Source organism: Oncorhynchus masou, chromosome 23 (genome assembly GCF_036934945.1).
Source record: "Oncorhynchus masou masou isolate Uvic2021 chromosome 23, UVic_Omas_1.1, whole genome shotgun sequence".
Classification (NCBI taxonomy): domain Eukaryota; kingdom Metazoa; phylum Chordata; class Actinopteri; order Salmoniformes; family Salmonidae; genus Oncorhynchus; species Oncorhynchus masou.
The window spans coordinates 58,989,279-59,007,474 of NC_088234.1; the positions used below are offsets into that span (position 1 = coordinate 58,989,279).

At 43.7% G+C, this 18,196-nt stretch overlaps 1 protein-coding gene across 3 annotated transcripts in view; it reads right to left on the reverse strand.

The window, feature by feature from the left end:
• Window positions 1-18,196, reverse strand: part of LOC135511123 (spectrin beta chain, non-erythrocytic 1-like) — a 164,015-nt gene that overhangs the window by 69,538 nt on the left and 76,281 nt on the right. For all 3 annotated transcript variants that reach the window (XM_064932685.1, XM_064932684.1, XM_064932686.1), the window contains 7 exons: window positions 15,051-15,224; window positions 12,476-12,567; window positions 11,136-11,332; window positions 10,060-10,172; window positions 6,807-6,994; window positions 5,711-5,828; window positions 4,978-5,136 (listed from right to left, as the gene is read on the reverse strand). In XM_064932685.1, the coding sequence (XP_064788757.1) occupies window positions 4,978-5,136; window positions 5,711-5,828; window positions 6,807-6,994; window positions 10,060-10,172; window positions 11,136-11,332; window positions 12,476-12,567; window positions 15,051-15,224 (1,041 nt within the window). The remainder of the gene's footprint in view (window positions 1-4,977; window positions 5,137-5,710; window positions 5,829-6,806; window positions 6,995-10,059; window positions 10,173-11,135; window positions 11,333-12,475; window positions 12,568-15,050; window positions 15,225-18,196) is intronic.

Here is an 18,196-nt window from a genome sequence, read left to right on the forward strand (position 1 = left end):
AAATGGGTCTGAAGAGAACTACTGTACCAGGGGAGATATTAAATGGGTCTGAAGAGAACTACTGTACCGGAGGAGATATTAAATGGGTCTGAAGAGAACTACCGGGAGATATTAAATGGGTCTGAAGAGAACTACTGTACCAGGGAGATATTAAATGGTCTGAAGAGAACTACTGTACCGGAGGAGATATTAAATGGGTCTGAAGAGAACTACTGTACCAGGGAGATATTAAATGGGTCTGAAGAGAACTACTGTACCGGGGAGATATTAAATGGGTCTGAAGAGAACTACTGTACCAGGGAGATATTAAATGGGTCTGAAGAGAACTACTGTACCGGAGGAGATATTAAATGGGTCTGAAGAGAACTACTGTACCCGGGGATATATTAAATGGGTCTGAAGAGAACTACTGTACCAGGGGAGATATTAAATGGGTCTGAAGAGAACTACTGTACCGGAGGAGATATTAAATGGGTCTGAAGAGAACTACCGGGAGATATTAAATGGGTCTGAAGAGAACTACTGTACCAGGGAGATATTAAATGGGTCTGAAGAGAACTACTGTACCAGGGAGATATTAAATGGGTCTGAAGAGAACTACTGTACCGGAGGAGATATTAAATGGGTCTGAAGAGAACTACTGTACCCGGGATATATTAAATGGGTCTGAAGAGAACTACTGTACCAGGGGAGATATTAAATGGGTCTGAAGAGAACTACTGTACCGGAGGAGATATTAAATGGGTCTGAAGAGAACTACCGGGAGATATTAAATGGGTCTGAAGAGAACTACTGTACCAGGGAGATATTAAATGGGTCTGAAGAGAACTACTGTACCGGAGGAGATATTAAATGGGTCTGAAGAGAACTACTGTACCCGGGGATATATTAAATGGGTCTGAAGAGAACTACTGTACCAGGGGAGATATTAAATGGGTCTGAAGAGAACTACTGTACCGGAGGAGATATTAAATGGGTCTGAAGAGAACTACCGGGAGATATTAAATGGGTCTGAAGAGAACTACTGTACCAGGGAGATATTAAATGGGTCTGAAGAGAACTACTGTACCAGGGAGATATTAAATGGGTCTGAAGAGAACTACTGTACCCGGGGAGATATTAAATGGGTCTGAAGAGAACTACCGGGAGATATTAAATGGGTCTGAAGAGAACTACTGTACCAGGGAGATATTAAATGGGTCTGAAGAGAACTACTGTACCGGAGGAGATATTAAATGGGTCTGAAGAGAACTACTGTACCCGGGGATATATTAAATGGGTCTGAAGAGAACTACTGTACCAGGGGAGATATTAAATGGGTCTGAAGAGAACTACTGTACCGGAGGAGATATTAAATGGGTCTGAAGAGAACTACCGGGAGATATTAAATGGGTCTGAAGAGAACTACTGTACCAGGGAGATATTAAATGGGTCTGAAGAGAACTACTGTACCGGGGAGATATTAAATGGGTCTGAAGAGAACTACTGTACCGGGGAGATATTAAATGGGTCTGAAGAGAACTACTGTACCGGGGAGATATTAAATGGGTCTGAAGAGAACTACTGTACCCGGGAGATATTAAATGGGTCTGAAGAGAACTACTGTACCCGGGGAGATATTAAATGGGTCTGAAGAGAACTACTGTACCGGGGGAGATATTAAATGGGTCTGAAGAGAACTACTGTACCGGGGAGATATTAAATGGGTCTGAAGAGAACTACTGTACCGGGGAGATATTAAATGGGTCTGAAGAGAACTACTGTACCCGGGGAGATATTAAATGGGTCTGAAGAGAACTACTGTACCCGGGGAGATATTAAATGGGTCTGAAGAGAACTACTGTACCGGGGAGATATTAAATGGGTCTGAAGAGAACTACTGTACCGGGGAGATATTAAATGGGTCTGAAGAGAACTACTGTACCCGGGGAGATATTAAATGGGTCTGAAGAGAGCTACTGTACCGGGGAGATATTAAATGGGTCTGAAGAGAGCTACTGTACCGGGGAGATATTAAATGGGTCTGAAGAGAACTACTGTACCAGGGAGATATTAAATGGGTCTGAAGAGAACTACTGTACCAGGGAGATATTAAATGGGTCTGAAGAGAACTACCGGGAGATATTAAATGGGTCTGAAGAGAACTACCGGGAGATATTAAATGGGTCTGAAGAGAACTACCGGGAGATATTAAATGGGTCTGAAGAGAACTACTGTACCAGGGAGATATTAAATGGGTCTGAAGAGAACTACTGTACCGGAGGAGATATTAAATGGGTCTGAAGAGAACTACTGTACCAGGGGAGATATTAAATGGGTCTGAAGAGAACTACTGTACCGGGGAGATATTAAATGGGTCTGAAGAGAACTACTGTACCCGGGAGATATTAAATGGGTCTGAAGAGAACTACTGTACCCGGGGAGATATTAAATGGGTCTGAAGAGAACTACTGTACCAGGGAGATATTAAATGGGTCTGAAGAGAACTACTGTACCAGGGAGATATTAAATGGGTCTGAAGAGAACTACTGTACCCGGGGAGATATTAAATGGGTCTGAAGAGAACTACCGGGAGATATTAAATGGGTCTGAAGAGAACTACTGTACCAGGGAGATATTAAATGGGTCTGAAGAGAACTACTCTACCAGGGGAGATATTAAATGGGTCTGAAGAGAACTATTGTACCAGGGAGATATTAAATGGGTCTGAAGAGAACTACTGTACCAGGGAGATATTAAATGGGTCTGAAGAGAACTACTGTACCAGGGGAGATATTAAATGGGTCTGAAGAGAACTACTGTACCCGGGGAGATATTAAATGGGTCTGAAGAGAACTACTGTACCGGAGGAGATATTAAATGGGTCTGAAGAGAACTACTGTACCCGGGGAGATATTAAATGGGTCTGAAGAGAACTACTGTACCGGAGTAGATATTAAATGGGTCTGAAGAGAACTACTGTACCCGGGGAGATATTAAATGGGTCTGAAGAGAACTACTGTACCGGGGAGATATTAAATGGGTCTGAAGAGAACTACTGTACCCGGGGAGATATTAAATGGGTCTGAAGAGAACTACTGTACCGGAGTAGATATTAAATGGGTCTGAAGAGAACTACTGTACCCGGGGAGATATTAAATGGGTCTGAAGAGAACTACTGTACCCGGGGAGATATTAAATGGGTCTGAAGAGAACTACTGTACCGGAGGAGATATTAAATGGGTCTGAAGAGAACTACTGTACCCGGGGAGATATTAAATGGGTCTGAAGAGAACTACTGTACCGGAGTAGATATTAAATGGGTCTGAAGAGAACTACTGTACCCGGGAGATATTAAATGGGTCTGAAGAGAACTACTGTACCGGGGAGATATTAAATGGGTCTGAAGAGAACTACTGTACCGGGGAGATATTAAATGGGTCTGAAGAGAACTACTGTACCCGGGGGAGATATTAAATGGGTCTGAAGAGAACTACTGTACCCGGGGAGATATTAAATGGGTCTGAAGAGAACTACTGTACCGGAGGAGATATTAAATGGGTCTGAAGAGAACTACTGTACCGGAGGAGATATTAAATGGGTCTGAAGAGAACTACTGTACCGGAGGAGATATTAAATGGGTCTGAAGAGAACTACTGTACCCGGGAGATATTAAATGGGTCTGAAGAGAACTACTGTACCCGGGGGAGATATTAAATGGGTCTGAAGAGAACTACTGTACCCGGGGAGATATTAAATGGGTCTGAAGAGAACTACTGTACCGGAGGAGATATTAAATGGGTCTGAAGAGAACTACTGTACCAGGGGAGATATTAAATGGGTCTGAAGAGAACTACTGTACCGGAGGAGATATTAAATGGGTCTGAAGAGAACTACTGTACCCGGGGAGATATTAAATGGGTCTGAAGAGAACTACTGTACCGGAGGAGATATTAAATGGGTCTGAAGAGAACTACTGTACCCAGGGAGATATTAAATGGGTCTGAAGAGAACTACTGTACCGGAGGAGATATTAAATGGGTCTGAAGAGAACTACTGTACCCGGGGAGATATTAAATGGGTCTGAAGAGAACTACTGTACCCGGGGAGATATTAAATGGGTCTGAAGAGAACTACTGTACCCGGGGAGATATTAAATGGGTCTGAAGAGAACTACTGTACCAGGGAGATATTAAATGGGTCTGAAGAGAACTACTGTACCGGAGGAGATATTAAATGGGTCTGAAGAGAACTACTGTACCCGGGGAGATATTAAATGGGTCTGAAGAGAACTACTGTACCGGAGGAGATATTAAATGGGTCTGAAGAGAACTACTGTACCAGGGGAGATATTAAATGGGTCTGAAGAGAACTACTGTACCAGGGAGATATTAAATGGGTCTGAAGAGAACTACTGTACCAGGGAGATATTAAATGGGTCTGAAGAGAACTACTGTACCAGGGGAGATATTAAATGGGTCTGAAGAGAACTACTGTACCGGAGGAGATATTAAATGGGTCTGAAGAGAACTACTGTACCGGGGAGATATTAAATGGGTCTGAAGAGAACTACTGTACCAGGGGAGATATTAAATGGGTCTGAAGAGAACTACTGTACCGGAGGAGATATTAAATGGGTCTGAAGAGAACTACTGTACCAGGGGAGATATTAAATGGGTCTGAAGAGAACTACTGTACCGGAGGAGATATTAAATGGGTCTGAAGAGAACTACTGTACCCGGGGAGATATTAAATGGGTCTGAAGAGAACTACTGTACCAGGGAGATATTAAATGGGTCTGTATAGAACTACCAGGGAGATATTAAATGGGTGAACATCATGAGGATGAGACAGGGGAGTAAAATGACTTCATTGTCCATGACCAGAGCGGATGATGGCTGTGAACCAAAACAGTTCAGGTTGATAATGTACAGTCGGAGTAGTGTCATTGTTAGTGTGTACCACCAGAGTGTGTGTGTGTGTGTGTGTGTGTGTTACCTGCGAGACGAGGCGTTGGTTTTCACTCAGCCAGGTCTCTCTCATGGCGGCCTTGCGGTCAAAGCGGCGGGCCAGCTGCTCCAGTTTCTCCTGACGAATCAGCTCCGTCCTCAGCGCCAGCTCCCTCTCATGCTCAGACTTCTCCAGCCTCTCCCAGGCCTGACAGGAGAGACACATATTCAAGTAACAGTCATACAGGTTCACCGTACAGAACTCTATGGACCTAATACATCTACTGTACTCAGGGCTGCTGCCCCCCCCCAATTAGGCAAGATTAGGCGGCCGCCTACGGCGGCACTTGAAATGGGGCGGTATTTTGACAAGTGACTGCCTCCCTTCGGCACCCCTGATCGGCTACTACACCGCCCGCGGCACCCTAGCCAGCAGGGAATAGCGTTGCTGCAGTTCCCGCCCCCACCCCATTCCCGCTTCTCCCAAAGTTCACTCCCACCATCCTTAGTAGCTATGGCGATGTAAACTAAACCCATCTAGAAACTGTACAATCCCCCAAAGCAAAGTAAATCTTCCTGTCATTAACTATACTAAACTCACAGAAACCACCATGTCTATCCATTAAATCTACTTGAACCCTCTGTCGATCAGCTTACCGCCCTTAAACTGTGTCAATCACTGTAATCAATTCTAACCTAATCGAGGACACAAGGGTTTCTGAGTGTTTGTTTTAGCCAGGCTGTTGAGATAAAGAACAGGCTTAAGGAGCACTAGGTCTCACCTTGTTGATGTCTGAGATGAGTTTGCCGTCCCGTGGCATGTAGACCTTCTGATTGTTGGCCCTCATCTTACTTTGAATGGTGAAGAGGAGAACCTCCAGGTTGCCCTTCTCTGTGAACCTGACAGAAACAAAGAGAATAACAATTGTAATGTTGTGTAAACCTGACCAGGGAGATAAACCCAATTCCACTAATGGCGTTTTCCTTGACCCATGCAACTCCAGCTATCAACAAAAAGATGAGCATTATTTTCCTGCCAGTAAGCCACAGAAGAATATATATTTTGTCAGCAGTAGGAGTGACATTGTTGCCTCTGTAGAAATGGTGCCAAAGTCAATTTCAACCGGCTGAAACACCTGTCTGAACAAGCTTTGCTTTTAGCCACCTCTCAGAATGAAAAACTGGAATTCAGAAGAATGCTTTGATGGATACCAAGGCTAAGAGCAGGTTAGTGAACTTCATCATGAATCTAGTTTCGGAGGCAGCTCTAGAGTGTGGCTATGCCAGCTAGTGACCAAAGTCATAAAATCTGATTATAAACCTAAAACTAACCTTATCTGCCAACCCTAATGCTTAATCCTAACCTTAAATGGAAGAGCAAAAAGCTTTGTTAATGAATTCTTACAATCTGGCCAATTTTAACTTTGCAACTTTCTCATCAAGCAGAAATCACTCAGTGCTGATTCCAAGACAAGATTCAAGACAATAAACAACCTGCAGGCCAAGACGAAGCTTGAATAAAAATAAAGTGATACAAGCAAGAGTAGTGTGTGGGTTTGTCTTTTCTTTGAAGTTACTTCTCAGAACCAAGAGGCATTAGTTCACACGGTGACCAGCTATGAATCTGATATTACTTGTCTACACTTGTAAGGGCTACACTAAAATCCCTGATTGTTTCCGTTATGCCCATGGTGAGTCAATTCTGGGAACATATACTGTAATATTACAGTAAATTCCAAGTCAAGCTGATGGTATGAAGCATGTGGGAAACTTGGGAGGTAGGTGGAGGACATAGTGGAAGACAATATTTGAACTCTGATGTGTTTGGGCATGTGCATTTAAGTGTGTGTGTGTGTGTGTGTGTGTGTGGTGTCTCACTTGGGGGGCTTTTCCACGGTACGGTAGGTGTTGAAGGCCTGAAGCTGCTGCTGCACCCCCACTAAGGAGTTGGCAAACTTGCGGTTGTTGAGGATGATGATGGTCTGTTCAATCCATTCCAGGAGGTCAGAGGCCAGACTCTCATATTTCTGAATCATGTTATCTGTCTCAATGGCATTGTCCAGCACCTGGGAGATGAAGTAGGTGAATCAGTAGAAGAGTACATGCATTGTATACTGATTACAGCTACTGTGGGAAATATGCTTAGAGTATCTAAGGCAGGCATTCCCTAACTTCACATTTACAAACAGCACATTTATACACTGCTCAAAAGAAAATAAAGGGAACACTTAAACACCACAATGTAACTCCAAGTCAATCACACTTCTGTGAAATCAAACTGTCCACTGAGGAAACAACACTGATTGACAATATTCACATGCTGTTGTGCAAATGGAATAGACAACAGGTGGAAATTATAGGCAATTAGCAAGGCACCCCCAATAAAGTAGTGGTTCTGTAGGTGGTAACCACAGACCACTTCTCAGTTCCTATGCTTCCTGCCTGATGTTTTGGTCACTTTTGAATGCTGGCGGTGCTTTCGCTCTAGTGGTAGCATGAGACGGAGTCTACAACCCACACAAGTGGCTCAGGTAGTGCAGCTCATCCAGGATGGCACATCAATGCGAGCTGTGGCAAGAAGGTTTGCTCTGTCTGTCAGCGTAGTGTCCAGAGCATGGAGGTGCTACCAGGAGACAGGCCAGTACATCAGGAGACGTCGAGGAGGCCGTAGGAGGGCAACAACCCAGCAGCAGGACCGCTACCTCTGCCTTTGTGCAAGGAGGAGCACTGCCAGAGCCATGCAAAATGACCTCCAGCAGGCCACAAATGTGCATGGGTCTGCTCAAACGGTCAGAAACAGACTCCATGAGGGTGGTATGAGGGCCCGACGTCCACAGGTGGGGGTTGTGCTTACAGCCCACTGGCGCCCTGTGCTCTTCACAGATGAAAGCAGGTTCACACTGAGCACTTGTGACAGACGTGACAGGGTCTGGAGACGCCGTGGAGAACGTTCTGCTGCCTGCAACATCCTCCAGCATGACCGGTTTGGCGGTAGGTCAGTCATGGTGTGGGGTGGCATTTCTTTGGTGGGGCCACACAGCCCTCCATATGCTCGCCAGAGGTAGCCTGACTGCCATTAGGTACCGAGATGAGATCCTCAGACCATATACTGGGTGTGGTTGGCCCTGGGTTCCTCGTAACGCAAGACAATGCTAGACGTCATGCGGCTGGAGTGTCAGCAGTTCCTGCAAGAGGAAGGCATTGATGCTATGGACTGGCTCGCCCGTTCCCCAGACCTGAATCCAATTGAGCACATCTGGGACATCATGTCTCGCTCCATCCACCAACGCCACGTTGCACCACAGACTGTCCAGGAGTTGGCGGATACTTTAGTCCAGGTCTGGGAGGAGATCCCTCAGGAGACCATCCACCATCTCATCAGGAGCATGCCCAAGTGTTGTAGGGAGGTCATACAGGCACGTGGAGGCCACACACACACTACTGAGCCTAATTTTGACTGGTTTTAAGGACATTACATCAATTTTGTGTGTCACTCCAAATCCAGACCTCCATGGGTTGAAAATGTTGATTTCCATTGATTAATTTTTGTGTGATTTTGTTGCCAGCACATTCAACTATGTAAAGAAAAAAGTATTTAATAATAATATTTCATTCAGATCTAGGATGTTTTATTTTAGTGTTCACTTTATTTTTTGAGCAGTGTATTTTCCAACGGGGCTGTACATTTGGGTGAAGTTTTTTTTTCTTCGCCTGAGTAGCCTCATTTCACTGCCAAAAATACAATTAAACTATCTAGTGTTCAGCGAAATAACACCACAATGTCAAATACAGGTAGCCTAGTCAAATAATTAACATCCAACCACATTTACCGTTACTCTCTCGCTGGAATTCCACTAACGGTCTGTATGTAGCCAAACGTAGCTTGGTTAAAGCAAGGCCCCTGAACTCTCGTGTATTTTCTGCACTATGCAATGATATGGGCAGCGACCATGTAACGCTTTTACAACATACAGAAGTGTGCTGGTTGTCAAGGGGCAAAGTATTAACACCTTTTTAAATTGAGAGATGAGCTTAAAGTTCTTTACTGACCATAATGTTAACTTGTCTGACTGCTTGCATGAAGACGCGTTTCTCACACGACTAGCCTGTCTGGGGGATGTTTTTTCTCCTCTGAATGACCTGAATCTAGGATTACAAGGACTCTCCACAACGTGCGGGACAAAATATTAGCTATGATTAAGAAGTTGGAGCTCTTTTCTGTCTGCATTAACAAGAACACAGGTCTTTCCATCATTGTATAATTTGTGTGCAAATGAACTCAAGCTTATGGACAATGTCAAATGTGATATAGCGACACACCCGAGTGAGTTGGGTGCACAATTACACATGTACTTTCCCAAAACGGATGACACAAAACTGGATTCATAATCCGTTTCATGCCCTGCCTCCAGTCCAATTACCAATATCTGAACAAGAGAGCCTCAACGAAATTGCAACAAACGGTTCTGTGAAACCTGAATTTCATCAGAAGCTACTGCCAGATTTCTGGATTTGGCTGAGCTCAGTTTCTTGCCTTGGCAAATCGCGCTGTTAAGACACTGATTCCCTTTGCAACCACGTACCTATGTGAGAGTGGATTCTCGGCAATCATTTGCATGAAACTAAATACAGGCACAGACTGCGTGGAAAACGGTTTAAGACTGAGACTCTCTCCAATACAACCCAACATTGCAGAGTAATGTGCATCCTTTCAAGCACACCCTTCTCATTAACCTGTGGTGAGTTATTCACAAATAAAGTTATGTAAGATGGCTAAATAAAAGACCAAACACTGATTATTATTTGTGCCCTGTTCCTTTAAGAGCTCGTTGTCACTTCCCACAAGCCGGGTTCTGACAAACTCACTTATTCTTATGTTTAATAAATGTATTTTATAGTGTGTGTAGCAGGCTTACAATGGTGGCAAAAAACAAAAAACATTTGAGAGTGTGCTGACCCTGGTGCTAGAGGGGGTACCGCAGCTGGAGGTTGAATGTTTGAAGGGGTACGGGACTATAAAAAGTTTGGGAACCACTGTTCTAAGGGAATGAGTGTACTTGGAGAAGTACGGGATATGAGACTTTGTACTCTTGGTATTCAGATTGGGGACATATGAACTCTGACCCCTCACCTTCCCAATACGTTTTCCCTCCACCTTCAGAGCCTTCATTTTGGAGAAGTAGTGGTAGTAGGTCACAACATAGGTGATGACGGACTTCTCATCCGGGTGGTCCACGCTGATATCTGTACACACACACAAAGAGTCAGACAAATACAGCTTTGACTCGTCCATGTTTCCTTCATCTTCAGACATCAGATGGTTTGGCTTCCGTGCTGCTCGGCTGAGAAAAATGGCATTTATTTGATTTAGGAGCCATGTTAAGGAGGGAGGTGGTTTGAGTAGAGGAGCTATTTTCCGTCAGAACAATACACGGGAGCGTTCTCACGCCTCAGTCTTTGTTCCCCTCACTGCAGGCCTCTGAGAAGACATGCTGAGATCCCAAAACCACCTCCTATAAAATATTTAAAAGGCCTGTGCAGTCAAAAACATGATTTAGATATATGCAAGAGGTGTTTGAAAAGACTACCTGAAATGTCTGCCTTTTTGTGGGATGGAGTTCAAGTATTTTATTTTATTATTAAAAACAAAATCACAGTAAGGTAGTTAATTGTTACCCAGAAAGGATTTGAAATTGAGATAAAAAGGCACTGGGCATTTAAGACAGCCATTACGCTGTCACACTGGAAAAGGACGAGCTCTAGCAGTGAATGTGCCTTTCTGTTTGTAAATGTCCCCATAATGGGGCTGTCAGCTACCCTGTGAACTACATTAAAGTAAGACGCAGAAGTAACAGCCTCTCAAACTACTCTTGAAGTGGTTTCTGCAAGCGTTATACAGTAGTAACAGTTTAAGTTGTCATGTATTCATACAGGCATACTATAAGAGCATAAATTAGGTCAGGCTGAAAATGCGTGAGTATTCATGTACTGTCATAATGGTATAAACCACTGACAGGTGCATGAGAGGGATAGAGCACAGTATGTTACACAAGTGTAAGCAGCCTCCTCACTGTATGCTGTTTTCCACCAGGCTATGGTATTCTATGATTATGTACAACATTTCAGAGTCATGCACCGATGACTATATTCTAAGTGTGTAATGCAAGTTAAGTATGTGTGTGTGTGTGTGTGTTACTCTGTACGAACCCTCTACGTCCAGCAGCTTGTGGATGCCCAGGTGTTGCTCTGCCAGGTTGAAGGCATTCTGCAGATTGTGGTGGGCGTTGGACTTCTTCAGCTTGTCAAAGTCTATCAGGTCAGGTCTGTGTTTGTGGAGGATGGCGTTGAAAGCCATGCCATCTCTCCAGCTAGTGCTGAAGTTGTGAATGTTCACGTTGGGATATCTGGAAAACCGATAACATACACTGAGTGTACAAAACATTAAGAACACTTGCTCGTTCCATGACAGACTGACCAGGTGAATCCAGGTGAAAGCTATGATCCCTTATTGATGTAACTTGTTAAATCCACTTCTATCAGTGTAAATGAAGGGGAGGAGACAGGTTCAAGATAGATGTTTAAGCCTTTAGATAATTGAGACATGGATAGTTTGTGTGTGCCATTCAGAGAGTGAATAGGCAAGACAACATATTTAAAAGCCTTTGAACGGGGTATGGTAGTGGGTATACCAGTTTATGTCAAGAACTGCAGCACTGCTGGGTTTTTCACGCTCAACAGTTTCCCGTGTGTATCAAGAATGGTCCACCACCCAAAGAACATCCAGCCAACTTGACACAACTGTGGGAAGCATTGGAGTCATCATGGGCCAGAATCCCTGTGGAACACTTTAGACTCCTAGTAGAGTCCATGCCCCAATGAATTGAGGCTGTTCAGAGGGCAAACGGGGGTGCAACTCAAGATTAGGAAGGATTAAATGGATCACATCCACCTCAGATGAAGAAGAGGAGACATGTGAAAAAATTATTTTTAAGCCGAGACAATTGAGACATGGAATGTCTGTGCCATTCAAAGGGTGAGATTTAAGTGCCTTTGAACGTGGTATGGTAGTAGGTGCCAGGCGCACCGGTTTGAGTGTGCCAAGAAGTGCAACGCTGCTGGGTTTTCCACACTTAAGTTTCCTGTGTGTATCAAGAATGGTCCACCACCCAAACAACATCGAGCCAACTTGACACAACTATGGGAAGCATTGGAGTCAACATGAGGCATTATCCCTGTGGAATGCTTTCGACACCTTGTAGTCCATGCCCTGACGAATTTAGGCTGTTCTGAGGGCAAAATGTGGTGAAACTCTATATTAGGAAAGTGTTCCTAATGTTTTATACACCCAGTGTATACTGGGCTAGGCCAGAATGTTCCTATATGTTTCCACATATACTCTCGATGTCGTTGATAGTTTAGTGCACAATCTGTTGACCATAATGTGTTGGATTATTCTGCTGACTGTGTGCTATAGTAGAATATGCCTCAAGCTGTTGGTGCTGTGGTGATGCTGTAGTGGTGCTGCTGCTGGTGTTGTGGTCACTCACCCTGCAGTCTTCATCTGGCACCACAGCAGCAGGGCATCTTTAGCAGACTTCTTCTCCTTGTTGTCCTCAGTCTCCACTCTGATGTCCTGGATCTGAGAAGCACATACCCCAGAATAACAAAATGGTCAAACAGCGACAGCCACTATACACAGCGACTGAGACAACCACTATACACAGCGACTGAGACAGCCACTATACACAGCGACTGAGACAGCCACTATACACAGCGACTGAGACAGCCACAATACACAGCGACTGAGACAGCCACAATACACAGCGACAACATCTATACACAGCGACAACATCTATACACAGCGACAACATCTATACACAGCGACAACATCTATACACAGCGACAACATCTATACACAGCGAAAACATCTATACACAGCGACAACATCTATACACAGCGACAACATCTATACACAGCGACAACATCTATACACAGCGACAACATCTATACACAGCGACAACATCTATACACAGCGACAACATCTATACACAGCGACAACATCTATACACAGCGACAACATCTATACACAGCGACAACATCTATACACAGCGACAACATCTATACACAGCGACAACATCTATACACAGCGACAACATCTATACACAGCGACAACATCTATACACAGCGACTGAGACAACATCTATACACAGCATCTATACACAGCGACTGAGACAACATCTATATGCACTTAGGCTGGCACACACACATAGAACAAATACAGTGGGGCAAAAAAGTATTTAGTCAGCCAACAATTGTGCAAGTTCTCCCACTTAAAAAGATGAGGCCTGTAATTTCCATCATAGGTACACTTCAACTATGACAGACAAAATGAGGGGAAAAAAAAAAAATCTTGAAAAATCACATTGTAGGATTTTTAATGAATTTATTTGCAAATTATGGTGGAAAATAAGTATTTGGTCAATAACAAAAGTGACTCAATACTTTGTTATATACCCTTTGTTGGCAATGACAGAGGTCAAATGTTTTCTGTAAGTCTTCACAAGGTTTTCACACACTGTTGCTGGTATTTTGGCCCATTCCTCCATGCAGATCTCTAGAGCAGTGATGTTTTGGGGCTGTTGCTGGGCAACACGGACTTTCTACTCCCTCCAAATATTTTCTATGGGGTTGAGATCTGGAGACTGGCTAGGCCACTCCAGGACCTTGAAATGCTTCTTACGAAGCCACTCCTTCGTTGCCCAGGCGGTGTGTTTGGGATCATTGTCATGCTGAAAGACCCAGCCACGTTTCATCTTCAATGCCCTTGCTGATGGGAGGTTTTCACTCAAAATCTCACGATACATGGCCCCATTCATTCTTTCCTTTACACGGATCAGTCGTCCTGGTCCCTTTGCAGAAAAACAGCCCCAAAGCATTTTGTTTCCACCCCCATGCTTCACAGTAGGTATGGTGTTCTTTGGATGCAACTTCGCATTCCTTGTCCTCCAAACACGACGAGTTGAGTTTTTACCAAAAAGTTATATTTTGGTTTCATCTAACCATATGACATTCTCCCAATCTTCTTCTGGATCATCCAAATACTCTTTAGCAGACTTCAGACGGGCCTGGACATGTACTGGCTTAAGCAGGGGGACACGTCTGGCACTGCAGGATTTGAGTCCCTGGCGGCGTAGTTTGTTACTGATGGTAGGCTTTGTTACTTTGGTCCCAGCTCTCTGCAGGTCAATCACTAGGTCCCCCCCTTGTGATAATGGGATTTTTGCTCACCATTCTTGTGATCATTCTGACCCCACGGGGTGAGATCTTGCGTGGAGCCCCAGATCGAGGGAGATTATCAGTGGTCTTGTATGTCTCCCATTTCCTAATAATTGCTCCCACAGTTGATTTCTTCAAACCAAGCTGCTTACCCATTGCAGAGTCAGTCTTCCCAGCCTGGTGCAGGTCTACAATTTTGTTTCTGGTGTCCTTTGACAGCTCTTTGGTCTTGGCCATAGTGGAGTTTGGAGTGTGACTGTTTGAGGTTGTGGACAGGTGTCTTTTATACTGATAACAAGTTCAAACAGGTGCCATTAATACAGGTAATGAGTGGAGGACAGATGAGCCTCTTAAAGAAGAAGTGACAGGTCTGTGAGAGCCAGAAATCTTGCTTGCTTTGTAGGTGACCAAATACTTATTTTCCACCATAATTTGCAAATAATTAAAAATATTACAATGTGATTTTCTGGATTTTTTTTCTCATTTTGTCTGTCATAGTTGAAGTGTACCTATGATGAAAATATCAGGCCTCATCTTTTTAAGTGGGAGAACTTGCACAATTGGTGGCTGACTAAATATTTTTTTTGCCCCACTGTACGTGCACACACTAGAATGCACCCACCTGCATTGAGTGACAGATAAACACCACCTCTCAGCACTTTCTCGATATACAAATAAACAAACGCAACCCACTTCCTGTCTTTGTTTGAGTGACATTGACCCACATCTGTGGATTTAAGTGGGATTTTTTTTAAATTACAATTTATAAAGATGTAATCTTTTACCAAATGTGCTCTCACTTTATAATCAGCACATGCACGATACGTGAGTGAGTCATCAGCTGACCTGGAAGCGGAGGATGATGGTCCAGATTAGGCCGAGGGTGAGGCGGTGGTTGCCGTCGACAATGTCGTGGGAGCCCATATTCTCCAGATGGACCCTCTGCTCCTTGAGGAACTGCAGGGCCTTGTCCACGTTCTCCAGGCAGTGGATACGCATGCGCCCCTTAGTGGGCTTGGGCTGCGGAGGGGAAATAAAGAGGGACAGAGGTTGTACTAGCACAGTCTAATTACATTAGTGTCACTCATACTCTTCATATCGCTGACGTTCTACTGCCAACAATCTAAATGGTTTAGTTTTGTGTATTTTGACTTGAGGCAGGACTCCCTGGGTTGATGACCTACTTAGCAGACTTCTTTAATCCTTGAGGTAGGCAGATTTAAGAATGTCTATACAAGAAAAGTGATGTATTATATGAGGACATATCTATGGGACTTCAGTGTGTGTAAATCAATAAATAAAATAAATCTCATGTATTTTTGTGTGTTACACTAAGTAATCCTAAAATGACCAAGAGGAAATGAGATCTCCGGTACGTCTGGAAGGACAGACCTGTGATGCCATATGTAGAGACAGGTCATCTAGAGCTTCCCCAGGGTTAGAACCAATTTCAAGGGTCATGACCCAGGAAGTACTCAGGGCCTGGCCTTGTTGAGACAGCTGGAGAAAACCAGTGGGTATCTCCTCTGTCTAACACAAATAACACCAGATCAGAGAGATACCCATCTGGCATTTTAATGTAGTGTTCTGTGGAGTGAACTCTAACACAGCATTCCTATGCTTCCTGAAACAGTCGAGAAATGGAGGCTGGCTTGAGTTGGGATCATTTTGCTGGACTCCATTGTACGGCATGTAGGCCCCTCCGCCAGTCTTTCCATAGCAAAGATCTCATTGATCATTTCTCTCTCTGCTTCCCTTTCACGCCATCATCGCAAGCCCGCTTTTGAAATTCTTCTATTTGTCGTTTTTTTGCCTCATTTCCTCGTAGCGGTGAAAAGAAGCTCAAATCTCAGAACGAAGGGCTCATATTTTGAAGGGACCACAGTAGAATGCATTCACTATGAGTGAGTTGAAACTGTGGTCAGATCTTTCTCACAGCAAAGACCCGTGAATGCCCTCAATGGAGGGCATGATCTTGGCACGATCTACTGAACGTCGTAGGGGCAGTAGTCAGGCTTAATCGCATTTTGATTCCAGAGAGCTGCATTTCAAAAGCCACTGGTGGTGAAGGGAGGTGTGAGGGGAGAGTGAGCGGAAATGGGACATTGATTTTATTAACTATCAGTGCCAACTTTGCTAAATCTCTTTTTTTTAGTGGCAATTCTGCAGTGATAATTGCTTCTCCCCTCCTTCAGCACAGTTGCTAAGCTGGAACATTTCATTGGCTTAGAGTGAAGTTTGCCCTCTGACGTCATGTGCTGCTGCCACCACCACCGTGCTGATGTTTTGATTTAGCCTTAATCCAACTCCAGTCTGTGCATAAGGTCTAACCTAGCTTGGCCTCCAGCATTCAATTGTAAGCAGTCTATGTGTAACTGCATGCTAGCGCACATGCTTGGTGCATTGAATGTATATAATTAGGTCTGCATCAGTGTGTTTGTCGTTCCTGTAGGTTATACATGTGTCAGTTTATGTCACATTTTGTATTTACTGTGGACCTCCATTAGTTCCTGCCAAGGCAGTAGCTACTCTTCCTGGGTTAAACACATTAAGGCACATCACAACAGAGATACAATAAGATGGTACAGCATTACAGCACAACGTTTATAATACCACCATATAACAATATAAAAATGTGTGTAGAGTGCGTGTCTTCAGTCTGCGTTGTTCTTGTTACATTTTTTTTGTACAATACAAAAAATAAACAGCATGTGGACGCATACAGACACAAACCGCGATGTTCCATAAGGTGTCGTTTTATCTGTCTTTCAAATCAGATAAATGGCTCAATGTAGTACTGTGCGCCGTCCACAGTCTAGCACACAGACTATGGAAGCGACCTCTGGTGGCATGTCATACGGGGTGTGCATGGGTGTCCGAGCTGTGTGTTAGTAGTTTGAACAGACAGTTTGGTGCTTTCAACATGTCAATACCTCTCACAAGGATAAGTAGTGATGCAGGCAATCTCTACTTTGAGCCAGGAAAGATTGATATGGATGTCATTGATGTTAGCTCTGTGTATTTAAGGGCCAGCAGTGCTGCTCTGTTCTGAGCCAACTGTAATGTCCCTCTGTGGCACTTGACCAGATGACTGAGCAGCAGTCCAGGTGCGACAACACTAGGGCCTGTCGGACTTGTTTTGTTGATCATGTCAAAAAAGCGGAGCAGCGCTTTATGGACAATTACCAATACAAACTAGGAAAAAAATCTGTACAAAATTGTCCTCATTAAATAAATAACAGACAGATGTTAACTGAACGATCCACCCAGGCAGCTGTTGCTTGAGCATTTCTATTGTACTAGGCAAGATGAATGTATCACATTTTCAAATGTTGCTCAAGCAACAGATGCCTGGATGGATGGTTCAGTGGAAGCCTCCAAGAGGTATCCATGAGAGACCACATGATCCCTGTAACCCAATCTGTGACCCAGTCTGAAACTATCAGAGTGTAAACTCTACTTCTCTGCTCTGTCCTCAACTGAACTGCTCGCAACTAGGGTTGCAAAGGGAGGATATGTTACTCAAAGTTTACCAGTAAACTACTAGATGTTTGGTATCTTTCAAGGGTTTTATGTAATTTGTCACAATACCCTTTCGGGTACTTCAAATTGTTATAGGCGTCTAATTATCTCAGGCCCTCTGTGTGGACTGACCATGTCTAAAATATCAAATGATTAAAATAAATGACAAAGCTGATCCTAAATATAAACTATTAACTAAGTGAATGCAGTTATTTTTTAATATGAGGATTTCAGCATGAAATATCCTTAATTTATTTTACACACATTTATTTTACTATTTGAATTTGCCTATTTATTGTCAATGACTTGGCTCAAACTGGTGGCAGTTAAAGGTCACCAGTTGGAAGAGTTACAAAATACTGCCATTGTTGATTAGATACTTTTCAATATTTAGGCTATTTTCTCTTGAACCGTATGGTCCATCTACTAGCAACTCATGGACACAGACATAAAAAATGAAGACAACACTG